General features: G+C 38.7%; 1 protein-coding gene across 1 annotated transcript in view; it reads right to left on the bottom strand.

Annotated features, from left to right (window-relative positions):
- DNAH7 (dynein axonemal heavy chain 7) overlaps positions 1–13,782 on the bottom strand; it is a 235,411-nt gene that overhangs the window by 87,473 nt on the left and 134,156 nt on the right. The window contains exons 40-43 of the mRNA XM_046658055.1: positions 13,271–13,490; positions 6,747–7,619; positions 4,480–4,709; positions 887–1,217 (exon numbers count right to left, since the gene is read on the bottom strand). Of these exons, the coding sequence (XP_046514011.1) occupies positions 887–1,217; positions 4,480–4,709; positions 6,747–7,619; positions 13,271–13,490 (1,654 nt within the window). The remainder of the gene's footprint in view (positions 1–886; positions 1,218–4,479; positions 4,710–6,746; positions 7,620–13,270; positions 13,491–13,782) is intronic.

A 13,782-nucleotide genomic window follows, 5' to 3' on the forward strand; every position in this document is an offset into this window, starting at 1 on the left:
AAAATGTGTTGGGTTTTAGGTACCAAAATTTACTACTTTTTAAAATATTTTATTAATTATGAAAAATACAAAAGAGTGTCAGAGTATATATATTACAAACAATATTGCTTGGTATTTTTTTGTTTTTGTGATTTTTCTCATACCAAAGAAATCCTAGGTCCTAGGCAATGCCAAGATCATAAACATCTGACTTACATTTTCTATTACTTTGCAGTAATATAATTATTTATTTTTAAATTTCAATCTGAAATCTATTTTGGAGTAAGGTGTGAAGAAAGCATCTAACACTCTCTCCCCACCCCACTCAAAGGTTTAGCCAAGATTCTCAACTCTGTTTTTAAAAATTCACCTTTATCTCTCTTAATTGAAATGTTCCCCTTTCACATATTAATTTCTAATACTACATTTCACCAAATCTAAGACATGCTATTATAAACATAACATTGTAAGCCATATTATTATTTTATATATCACCAAAAAAAAAAACAGACCCACATTGACACAATACTTGATCACATTTACTGTAAGGTGTATCCCAATTACAAACGTGTCTAAATATAAAAAAAGGTGCACCTTACAATCAAAATGTACACGTGTCTTACGCCTCTGTCCATTATTGTAGTGCAAAGCTGTTAAGCAAAGCTCTTGAAATAACAAGAGTAATAGGTTATAACGTCTGGCAGCTTTCTTCTTTTTTAAAAATTGTCTTAGTCGTGCACACGCATTTCTTCTTTCAGGTGAATTAGGGAATCTTTCTGCCAGTCTGAAATGATTCCCATCATATTCAAAGTGGAGACTAATTTGGAGAGGTTTCAGCCTGCAATGGTAAGCGCTTTCCGGAGCTGCGATGACACCTCTCTCGGCACGTGTGGGCCGGCGCTCTTACCTGTGTGGTGAGAGTGTCCAGGGCGGTGAGCGCGGACTCTAATATCGGCAAGGCCCCCGCCAGGTCAGCGTCACATTCGTCTTTGATGGCTTTGGCAGCCATCGCTTGCTCATTTGCTATTGTTTCATCAGCCTTCACTATTTTTTCAGTTTTGGCAACTTCTACAGACTCCTTCTCGATGATCACCATCATCTCATCGACCTCTTTGCTGGCAACTTTTAACTGAGGGTGCAAAGCCTCCAGCTCTACTTGCATCATGGCGACCTGAGATGCAGCAGAATCCAGTTTATCCAAACCCACTTCGTACCTCTTCTTCATTTTCATTACTTCACTGAAAGCAAAGAGATAAAACAAGGTTGGTCGTCAGGCTCTGTATCCTACTTCAAGGAAAAAAAGGAAGTGTTCTTGAGCTTTTGAGGCTTTTTTAAGGTACAACTAAAGAAGTGGTCTGAAAGATTTTCACATACATTAACAATTTGTTAAAAAATATAAACTCTAGAAAATCCGATGTGCTCCATTAAGAGCAGACACTATGTCTTGCTCCTCTCTGTATTTCCAGTACCTAGCACAATATCTAGGCATACAATATATATTCAGAAGTTATTCTCTTTTATTTATTATACACTAGGTAGAAGGCAAAGAGTATCCTATACGAAAATGAACGGTGTACCTCTAAAACTACGCACCTTGGGAAGTTTATTCCAACACTGTGGTTCCTTAAAACCTTTTTATAATCACTTCTTTTAAATAGACTTTGACGCTCAGAGTATATTATTTTGAATGTTGCCAAAGGTGGCAAATGACTTTAAGATGTATCCAATATGTTGAAATAGGAATGTTTATCAAGACAAAAGTGACAAATAGGATAGATAATAAACCTCAACTTTTTTTTTTTGGTGCAAAATGATTATAAGGTAATAATAATTGGTTAGAAATAACATAATATTTTAATGTACTTTAAAATTTTTATTTGCATTCATATATGTTCTCTAGATAATCATCCAGAGAAATATGTAGAGAAAACTATTCTTCTTTATAATTTGTTTCATTTTAAATATTTGATATACCACAATGTTTCAATGTAAAAGGTGACACCTTTTAGAAATCCTCTTCAAACTGTAGGCTGGAGTGGGTAAGGATCGGCCTGCTAATTGTCTAAAGGGAGAAGCACTCTCTTAACTGAGTGTTTTACTGGCTTAGTCGGAATAGGTAACCAGGAGAACACTGAAAAACTGTCAGAAAAAAATCAAATTTAGAGGTGAGGGCATGCCACATTTTTGTCACCTGTTGGTTCCCTCTGAGTTAGCAAAATATCTGACAGGACTGAGAACCCAGGGGACTGGATACATGAGACCATATTACCCGTGAGTTCGGTTTCAGTTGGAACCTTGTGGAGCAAGCACAGGAAAGGTCTCGCTCCTGCCAGCAGGAAGCAGTTTCAATGTTCTGGGTCATCTAAACCACTGGTTTCCTGGCAGGTGACCTGAGAACTTGCTGCCAGGTTCCAGTACTACCTGGCTATAAAGAGATCTGAAGGCTTCAGCTATTAAGGGAAGAGTAACTACGGGTTGGGGGGCGGGGGGATTCCAGTTGATGTAAATGAGAATTTTTTTAAAAAAGAGGAAAATTTGAAAGGCAAATAAGAATATCCAAAAGTGCCTAGAAAATATTATTTCAACTTCTCTATAAGTTTGTATCTCAATTTTATAATCTTTCTTTCAGTTAGGACAGCCTTTTTTTTTTTTTAAAGATTGGCACCTGAGCTAACAACTGTTGCCAATCTTCTTTTTTTTTTTTCTGCTTTACCTTCCCAACCCCTCGTACATAGTTGTATATCTTAGTTGTAGGTCCTTGTAGTTGTGGGATGTGGGATGCCGCCTCAATGTGGCCTGACAAGCGGTGCCATGTCTGCACCCAGGATGCGAACCCTGGGCCGCTGCAGTGGAGCGCACAAACTTAACCACTCGGCCACGGAGCCAGCCCCTAGGACAGTCTTAAACATTGTGAGCATACACTCAAACAGAGACATCAGTGATATTCAAAATTCAATCAGACTCTCCAAGAGGTTCTGATCCTCCTAGAAGGGAAAATATGGAGGGAAAAAAAAGCAAGATTCCATTAAGTTAAAAATCATAAGATCTACATGGAGAAATCATAATCTTGATAGCTAAAGAAATAACAAAATTCAGCCAAGTCATGTAGCAGCCTTGGGTGGCAGCTGCCCATTTCACTAGGTAGATGGAAAAATACTAATGGTGTGATTCAAACCCGGGGTGTGGACTATGGTGAGTGGGAAACGCTGAGGCCCAGCTGCAGAAGGCATCCCAACAGGCGCTACAAATACGGACGAGGAGTATTCTACCGTATCCAGGCAGCATCCTGGACAATATGAGAAAAGGTGCTTCAAAACACCTGAGACTGGGTTAGCTACAGGAAGGTTTAGAATTAACAATAGTTAATATACAAAAATTAAACTCAGCGTGAATATTTGTGTGTTAAGGAATTTGTGCATATTTGATGTTTTAAGGTTTTTTTAATATTTAAAAGAATTTGGTCTGTTAGATTAACAGATCAGCCTTGTAATCTAAGGTAAATTGTATAATTGAGCAATACAGTTAGAGTGTGTTTTTAAGCAAAAAAATTCTCACTAAGTTTGTAGATAATATTAAAACATTTAAAAGAACTTCAGGCTTACCATATGTATACGTTTAACTTACTAGACTTCATACATTATTTAAGTCTCTAGGAAAGTTTGATTTGTCAAATCAGACCTCAAAAGGAAAATTAAAAAATGGAAAATTATAAATGCCATACAAGAAATTCATTTAAATAACTTTTTGAATGTGACCAAACATTCAAAGTTGAAGTAACTGAAGACCCCCTTGAAGGTGATCATTAAAACTTCTAAATTTCTAACTTTCCAGTTAATTTAATGCTTTTATACTTTATAATATACATATTGAGTATTAATTTTTAGAACCAAAGAAACTTTTGAATAAACTTTTCTGTGTGTAAAAGTTACTCTCAATGACATCAAAAAACTCACATTGACACATTCTATAGTACCTAAGTTTATTGAAGTTTATATTGATGTTTTCAGATGGAAGTTTATTTGAAGAAGGAAAGCTGACCATGTATATTCAGAGAGGCTGTCTGGGTTTCAACTGTTCAGTACCTAAAGAGAAGGTTTATCTATTATCTAATTACTTATCAAAGAAAAGTTACTCTCTAGTAGGGTTTACTCAATACCATTATCAAAGTATCCTGGGGTCTTATAGCTCTGAATGGCACATCTTCATTCCTTTAACAAATATGATTATGCATTTACGATGTGCTAGGCAATGTGCCTGTACAAGAGAATAAGACCCGCTCCCTACCCTAAGAATGTTTGTGGAGTAAATCAACTAAAGATTTAACAAAATTCAAGGTGTGTATATATATAAATTCAAGGTATATATATATATAACATGAATTGAAGGTGTGTGTATATATATAACATGAATCTCTATTACATCACAGCTATGTCATCTTTGTACATGCAAATATTTTAAAACTGCCATAGCTTACTTAGAAACATGAAATTTCATTTTTACCTTCTTTTCTTTTCCAACAACAGTTTGAAGGTGGAGATTAATTCAAGATAAGAGGTAGGAGTCACATAATTGTATCTCTGAAGTTCAACATAGAAGGATGTTGATAAATCTATGGTAGACGTGTGGAAGCTTTTACACATGTCGATACAGCCATCTCGTATTTCCTCTGACATTTCAATCTCTTCCAAGAAGCGTGAGGCAACTGCCTGTAGTGCGTCTTCAGGCCAGGACTAAATTTAAGATAAATGCTTTAGCACTTGATCCAAGGTACTAATACAAATCTGTTACTACTGCAGTCCTTTACAACTTATGGATGTTGGAAGTGCAGGGCGAAGCCTAAGGGATGGGGTGGGAGAAACACTTCGGTGAGGAACTTCCCCCAAGTACTTGCATGCTTAGGGCAGGGAGACCGAAGGTACTGCATGTGCTATTAACTCTTCATCGCTTGTTCAGAGGTTAGAGAAATTGTTCATGAGTATTTCAGGAGGAAGGAAGAGGAGAGGAACTGAACTAATGGAATGTCTATGTCTGTGTGCATTCTACTACTGCTATTTTCTCATTTAATTCTCCCAACAATTCTCTGAGGTAAATGTTATTATCCTTTCCCCTAAACTCCAGAATCATAAGACCAGCTACCTTCTTGATTTCTCTTACAGGCATCTCAAACTCAGCAAGTCCAAAATGTGGCTCTTATCTCTCCTAAAATGGTTGCAGTCTTCCCCAGCTTAGTAAACATCACCACTTAGTATCCACCCAGTTGCTCAAGTCAAAACGCAGGAATCATCCTTGATCTCTCTCCTCTTCCTCAACCCTACATCCATCCTGTAAGCAAGTTCTTTAGGCACCATCCCTAAAAGAGCTTCCCAATCCTTTCCCTTCTTTCCATATCTACAACCAGTTCACCTCTCTATTAACATCCGGTTGGAATATTCCAATAGGGTTCTAACTGGTCTCCCAGCTTGTCTGCTCCACACAGCTGCCAGAGTGATCTTTTCAAGATCACTCTCACAGCACACTCCCCAATTTATAATCCTTCGAAGACTTCCCAGCATACTTAAAATAAAATCCAAAACCAACTTGTGAGTCTCTACCTGATCTGGCCCTTCCCACCCTTCTGCCCTCAACTCTCCTACTTCCCTTAGTCACTCTGCTCTCGTCGCCTGCTCTTCTCTCCCACTCATTCCTTCTATAGCTCCCCTTGCCTTCACTAGTTGATTCTCTCTGCCCAGATCCTCTCAGGACTGGCGTGTTTTGTCTTTCATGTTTCCTCTTAAAGGTCACCTATTCAGAAAGCCTTTTACTCCCTATATTCTACCCTGTATGATGGAATTACTTTTTGCTAATTTGTTTGTCTGCAGAAAGTAAGCTTAAGGAGAGCAGAAGACTTCTGTGTTTCATTTCCCTCTTCATCTCCAGCTTTTAGAATAAGAGTGGCTACAGAGCAAGGGTTCAATAAAAATGTTTTGCATGAAATAACTAATCTCAGCAGGAAGTGCAGACATAGAGGAGCTGTGTAAATTCCTCAAGGTCAAAAATGCTCGTGAGCTGGACCTCACTCACAGGATCTCTGCCACAGCCCACAAATTTCTTACCTGCCACCCTTGTCCACTGTGCTCTGTATTTCCTGATACTGTAGTTTACCTCAAAAAGTGTCCCTTTGGCTTTCTTCCTTTTGACTTCTTGTTGGGTTGGGCTAACAGAAAGAGATTGGAGGGTGGAAGAAGAAAGAGGTAGAGGTATTTATACCCTCCCTTTCTTTCTAGCAGGAACTGAGTTCTAGGTTTTGGGTTTCTATTCCTGTCAGGCATCCTACTTCCACAGCTCCAAGCTCCAGTAACTCTTTCCTCCCTATGCCCTTTTATGTCCAGCTGTGGTAACAACTTCCTGCTATGCTCCACCACTTCCTGATTGCTCCCCGATTCCCTCTCTGTTCCTTTCACCCTGCCTGCACCTCCCTGAACAGTCCTTCATTCAGCTTTCCTCAGTGAAGCCTTCCAGTGTGCTCTCTGTTTCCTGTCAGGACCCTGATTGATGTACAAATTTATCCTCAAACTTTCTACAATATATTGAGGTTAATGACTATAGACACTAGAAATAAAATGTCTTTCTATTATCATGATTTCTTGAATTATAATTTCATAAAGTGCATTGTTATTGATCAGAAAATTCTGCTAAACTACATTTTTTAGGGGAAGTCTATAAAATGTCATGATAATGATGGAGATTCAACATTTCTAGAACTCTATCTAAAATTTACAAGGCAATACCTGAAACCAGTCAATGGTACAGCAGTTAACAAGAGCAGGGAACTTTCTAAGTCGAATCCGAAATGCATCTCCAATGGGACTCATGGCGAGCACAACATGCAGTTGGTTGCGGCAGCGATCAATAAACATGTTGAAAAGAGCTATGGGGCTTCCGTCTGTTTGTTTGGTTTTATCCCGTTGGCGATCCAACTGACGCATCTTTTCACATATTTCCTGCTTCTCTTCTACTGCGAAGAGATTTGGAATCTCCCCAGCATTTAGCAGATTGTTGACATCTTCTAGAAATGACTCCCTTTTAATCTGAGTATCTGTAAACAGGAAGACTCCCTGCACCTCACCTTCAGCACACTTCCTTAAGATCACTTTTAAATCTTCACGCCACTCAGCGGTACCATAGCCCTTGGTGATTTCAACCTGGAAAACTGAATAATCAGCCATGTGGGCAGCTAATCTAGTGACAGACTGCCTTCCACTCCCTCCAACACCAACCAGAAGAGCATGGCTGCGAGGCTGCTTCAGGATCCTGGAAATTCTGCTGATGTGTTCTATGGCAAATCGGAATAAGACAAGGTTCATGGTTTTTTTGCTTATGTTGTTGTATTCTTCCAGGTGAGCTTCTACTATCACTCGAAGATTATCCACATCTGCAATTTCTCTGTAGTTGGTATCCTCCCTCTTGGGATCATGGAAATCACAAAACATTAAGCTGCGTAAATCATCTTCTTCCACTATTCCATCATTATTAAAATCCAAACTTCGAAAAAGCTCATGAAAATCTTCATGCATATATTGTTGCAAAATTTCTTGAATGTAGTTGATAAGCCAACTTCTGTCTGAATTATCCAGAAGGCGATCATAATACACTCTAAGGACCTGTATAGTAATTAAAAAGCAGCTTTAGGAACTGATTCTTCTATTTTTTTAGTTTTATTTCTGTGCTAACCTCAAGTAATATACAAAGCACTCTCAGAAAATTTCTGTGGGTTTATTAAAAGCATGTCCAAACAATCATGACTGACTCATAATAATGTTTGTTTTAAATATTAGTTTTGATCATATATATTTGGAATAATACACAGCTACATTGTTGTCAATAAATAAAGGTAATTTGGGGGGACTGAAGCAGACTGTAGAGATGCGAAGAGTATTAAGGACTAGAGAAAGAAAGACAAGGACTAGAGAAGGTGAGTGACGGCCTTGCGGGTCACTCAACTATGGATAACAGAGCTGGGCACTGGTACCTAGGGGTCTCCAACTCCCCTACGGTGATTTCCTTTTTCCAAGCCAGATAACATTTTGAAAATTATTGGGAAATCAATAGATATTACTTGTTTTTTAAAAAGCACATTTTCTAGAAAAAGAGAGAATGTCTTACCTGGAGGGGAAGTTTGTTTTGGACATTTGATAATTATTTTTGCTGTAAGTCATTGCAGAGAGCAACCTACTAAAATAAATCTCTGATTATAGGCACAGGTTATGGAGCTGCAAGAAATAGTTAATCAGCCTTGCTACATTAATTAACTATTTCCTCAAAGTGTTATGAGTGTCCCGTCATTACTGTCTGTTTGGACCGAACTCTATCCTCCAAAAATACATGTGTTGAAGCCCTAACGCCCCAAAGAGACAGTATTTGGAGAGAAGTGCTTTAAGGAGGTAATTAAGGTCAAAGGAAGTCATAAGGTTGGGGCTCTAGTCCAATAGGGCTGGTGTCCTTAAAAGAAGAGGAAGGGACACCAGAGCTCTGGCTCCCTCTCTGCGGGCACATGGAGGAAAGGCTGTGTGAGGACACCGTGAGAAGGCGGCCATCTGTAAGACAGGAGGAGAGCTTTCACCAGAAACCAGCACTAACGGCCCCTTGATCTTCCACTTCTGGCCTCCAGAGCTGTGAGGAAATTTCTGTTGTTTAAGGCACTCAGTCTGTGGTATTTCTGTTACGGCAGCACTAGCAGACTCACACACATGCGACATGAGCAATGTAGATTTTCGTTGGCAAAACTTCTGACTTTGAGTCCTGACTCCGCTATGCCGTTTTGGGCAAATTACTTAAACCTGTCTGCACCAGCATCTTTACCTATAAAGCGGAAGTAGTAATACCTACCTTACAAATCTCATATGGCAAAAATAGAATGACAACGTATGTGGAAACACTATAGAACTGATAAATATAACTATTACATCCTGCCTTGGATTCAGCATAATGGTGTTCAAGAATAATGACTGTAGTGTTTTCACTGTTGTCAAGTTGATGACATAATAGTATTATCCCTTTTTCTAGTACTAGTGGCTGTAGAGGCAAATGATTTAAGTTGCCCCCAGTCCTCCACTCCTACCAGTTTAAAAGCTATTTCTCTACAGGATAATCTAGATTCCCCACATATGCCAATAGTCACCCCCTTGCACTGAGGTACCAAAGACCTCATACAATATTCCTATGAGAGGAAGGAACTAAATTGAGCCAACCTCACGTATCAGGCATCAGCCTAAGCATGAATCAAGTATATTATTATCTAGCTGGCAATTTCGCAAAACCTAAGGCAATGTTTCCTCAAAGATCATCAACACATCTGCATTGAATCATCTGAGGTACTTGCTAAAATGCAGATTCCAGGGCCCCACTCTGGACTTGCTGACTTGAACGATTTGAGGACAGTGCCTGAGTTTATCCTTTCTTTTTTCTTTCTTCATTTCCGTATATAACTTACAAAAATCTTAAGGGTAAGGTTCCAAGACTTTTTAAACATTTATACAGCCATGTAACTACCACCAAGATCAAGATCTAGAACATTCCCAGCACCTTGGCAGGCTCCCTCATTCTCACTTCTGTTGATGTCTGTCCTCCTCCCTCCGCCCCAGGGGACTATTATTCTATCAGCATGTCTTACATTTTTAAAAGCAGGCATGTAAAATTTTCTATTATAAATCTAAATTATTGCAAGGGAGGTCATTTCTGGCATATTTATATTGTATTTGTGCTTTGAATTGATTTGCCTCAAAGCCTTGATTACAGATTGTTTTAACTGATGTATTACTCACATGTAAAATTTACTCTTTTAAAGAATGTGATTCAACGGCTTTTAGAATATTCACAAAGTTGTGCAACCACCACCACTATCTAATTCTAGAACTTTTCCATCACCCCAAAAAGAATCTTTGTACCCACTAGCAGTCACTCCTTATTATCCTCCCCTCTGCCAGCACAGCCCATGGCTACCATTAATCTATTTTCTGTCACCATGGATTTGCTTGTTCTGGACATTTCATATAAATGGAATCACATAATATGTGGCCCTTGGGGTCTGGCTTCTTTCACTCAGCATGTTTTCTAGGTTCATCCATGTTGTAGCATGTATCAGTATTTCTTTTTAGAGATGAATAAAATTCCATTGTGTGTGTGTGTGTGTGTGTGTATACACACATATACATTTTGTTTGTCCACTCATCAGCTGATGTACATTTGAGTTGTTTCCCCTTTTTGGCTATTATGAATAATTCTGCTAATAACATTTGTGTACAAATTTTTGTGTGGACATATGTTTTCAATTCTCCTGGAAGGAGTGGAAGTGCTGGGTCATATGCTAACTCTATGTTTAACATTCTGAGGAACTATCAAACTGTTTTCCAAAGCAGCTGCACCATATTACATTTGCACAAGCAATTATGAGGCTTCCAATTCCTCCATCATCCTCACCAACATTTATTATTATCTATCTTTTTTTTTGCTGAGGAAGAGTCACCCTGAGTTAACAGATGTTAGCTCTGTTAATAGATCTAACAGATGCCAATATTCCTCTATTTTGTATGTGGTGGCATGGTGGCCGATGAGTAGTGTAGGTCCACGCCCAGGAACTGAACCCAGGCCACCCACGCAGAGCACGTTGAACTTAACCATTAGGTCACAGGGTTGGCCCTATTATCTGTCTTTTTGATTACAGTCATCCTAGTGGGTATGAGGGGTACTTTACTGCAGTTTTGAATTCCCTAATGAATAATGATGTTGACTATCTTTTCATGTGCTTATTGGCCATTTCTATATCATCCTTGGAGAAGCGTCCATTCAAACCTTTGCCCACTTTTATTTTGGGTTATTTATCTGATACTGTTGAGTTGTAATAGTTCTTTATGTATTCTGGACAGTAGACATTCATCAGATATATGATTTACAAGTATTTTCTCCCATTCCATGGGTTGTCTTTTCCTTCCTACATAGCATCCTTCAAAGCATGAAATGTTTAACTTTGATGAAATTGAATTTATATATTTTTTCTTTGGTTGTTTGTGCAGAATATCTATATTTAACAAGCCAACCAGACGTTATACAGACTAGCGCCGGAGCGCCATGCAGAAGCCAAAGGGAATGCAAAATAGTAAGCCAGTTTTATACTTTGAAATCTCTTTAGTAAAATTATATTAGGACTTCTAGTTTGGCAAAAGTGTCTGGAAAGGAAAAAACCCTAAAGTAGTGGCTGACATTCATTAGACCCTTAAGAAATCTTTTTTGAGTGAACAGAAATGGAGCACAAATGAGAGTGTTGAGTTCAATCATTTCATATTTTTTGAAATGTTGAAAACAATGTGTCTAGCACTGTTCTCAGCACTGTGGATAATCAGTGAGAAAAAAAAGAAATCTCTGCCCTCACAGAGCTTGCGTGCTGCTGAGGGAGGTGCACAATAAACACAACACATGACTTCTATGGCACGTTGGGAGTTGACCAATGTTATGGAAAGAAGAAAAACAGAGCAAGTCAAGAAAGACTGGAACTGCTAGTGGCATGTGAGGCTGCAGTATTCTATAGGGCGGTCAGTGTGGGCCTCATCGAGAAGGAGAGATTTGATCAAAGGCAGGAGGAAGCTGGCCCAGAGGATCAGTATCTGGGGAACAGCGCTGCAGGCAGAGAGAACAGCCCAGGAGGCCTGCGCTGCTGGTGAAGGGTGAAGGTGGGTGAGAGCAGGACGCAGCCTGAGGGGAAGCAGGGAGAGCTGCACATACAAGGTCTTACAGGCCACAGGTCTTTGTTCTGAATTCCTCCCTGTGAAGTAGGGTGTTCCTGCAAGGTTTTGAGCTGAGGACTTAAACTCATTTCATTATAATTAATATGAAGTAGTCACTAAAAATTACAAGCTATTATATTATGAACCTCATTAAATACCTGAAAAGCTCAACAGTCATTGTCAGAACTCAATAATCTGACATCCAAGCATCTGAAAAATGCTAAAATGTAACTGTAAACATCACAAAAATCCAATGGCACACATGAACTACTCCCATAGCTGGAAGAAAGCAATGGCGTGTATGAGCCCAAGTGATGAAGCACGTTACATATTGTTAGACTGTCTGCCTTCTCCCTTATGCACTCATTCAACAGTACTTACTGAGCACTTGCTATGTGTCAAGCATTGGGAAAAGCAGTGAATAAATAAAATTGCTGCTCTCATAAAGCTTCTATTCAAGTAGAGACAACAAGTAAGCAAAAATATAGACAGTGTCAAGCGACATTCAGTGTTATGAAGAATTAAGTGAAACAAGGGACAAAGAGCTGTAGGGGTAGAGATGGCCCAAGGCGAGCTCCTATGGAAAGGGGATATTTGAGCAGAGACCTGAAGGAGATAAGTGGGAAAGCTTTGTGGATAATGAAGGGAAGAATGTTCTAGGCAGAAGGAAATCAAGGGTAAAAATCCTGAGGTGGAGGATGCTAGATGCTTCCTAGAGTAAGACTTGGCCCCTAACAAAATGCTGCCTTAGACAATGCACTCCTTCAATGAAGTCAACGACCTCTCCTCGTCTTGCCTTTCTCCTTCTCCATCTTTCAGCAGATTTCTATTACCCACGTAACCTAAAGACGTACAGCCTGTGCCCATGTCCCAGAATATGGATCCCACTCAGGCAATTATGTGACCTACAGCGGAGTGCAGTAAGAATCCAAAGACCATACTTTTCCAAAGAATTACTTTCAGGGACCTTGCTGTGGCCAAAATTTCCGAGTGGAATGTACCTTCACTTAGCCATATATTTGAATGCGGGAAGATTTAGGAATTCAAATCGTAGCTCTAAAAAGCCTACAGAAATGAAATTTTTAAAAGCCCTTTTGAAATTTATGTCTCTGTAGGACATGCTTTTAACACAACAGCACATTCCCATTTTCTAGATTTCTTAACTACATTATTAAAATTAAAATAACTATATTCTTCATATAATAAAAATGGAAGAACATTTTTCCTCCCACTTTCCGATTAGTTGGCTATTTTTAACTCCCTTAAAGAAGATTGACCCAAAGTGATATCTACTTCAAAATATCCTATAAATCAACAGAAATTCCTAAAAACGGGAGATAAAGCATTTTAAACATCCTAAAATATATTAGTATTAAATACTTTAAAAAATTATCTTGACCATTGGCCTTCTTAATGCCAAATAGCTGAATGCATTTCAACAATATAAGCTATCAAATATTTCTTTTTACCCAGTTGTTGGCACGATAAAATCTTTATTTCTTGCATAATCATATTTCAATGACACAGAAATCTACCTCATGAACCCAAAGACGTTTGATCACTTCTTTGGTTTCTGCTGTTTCTGGTCTTGACAAACAAACGCCCTGAATGACACGGGAGAAGTCTCGGAGGTTGAACAAGTAGTGAGATTTGGCTGGCGTAGGCAAGAGATTTTTCATTGCTTCTTTATACAGAGTCATTGTACCATTTACAATTTGTGTGGTCAAATCTAGAAAATCGTCTGGAAACTTATAACTTAAAAAAATGATTTTAAATAAAAAGAAAGAAAAATGTTAGCAAATATAGAATTATAATACACAAATAATATTTAGCATGATTAGCTTAAAATTTTTTCTTTTTAATCTTGTTTTTTTTTCCTCTGGCTTTTTTTTTTATTTTTTATTTTTTTCTCCCCAAAGCCCCCCAGTACATAGTTGCATATTTTAGTTGTGGGTCCTTCTAGTTGTGGCATGCAGGATGCTGCCTCAATGTGGCCTGACGAGCGGTGCCATGTCCGCGCCCTGGATCCGAACCCTGGGCCGCCACA

This window comes from Equus quagga, chromosome 4, assembly GCF_021613505.1.
Source record: "Equus quagga isolate Etosha38 chromosome 4, UCLA_HA_Equagga_1.0, whole genome shotgun sequence".
NCBI classification, from domain to species: domain Eukaryota; kingdom Metazoa; phylum Chordata; class Mammalia; order Perissodactyla; family Equidae; genus Equus; species Equus quagga.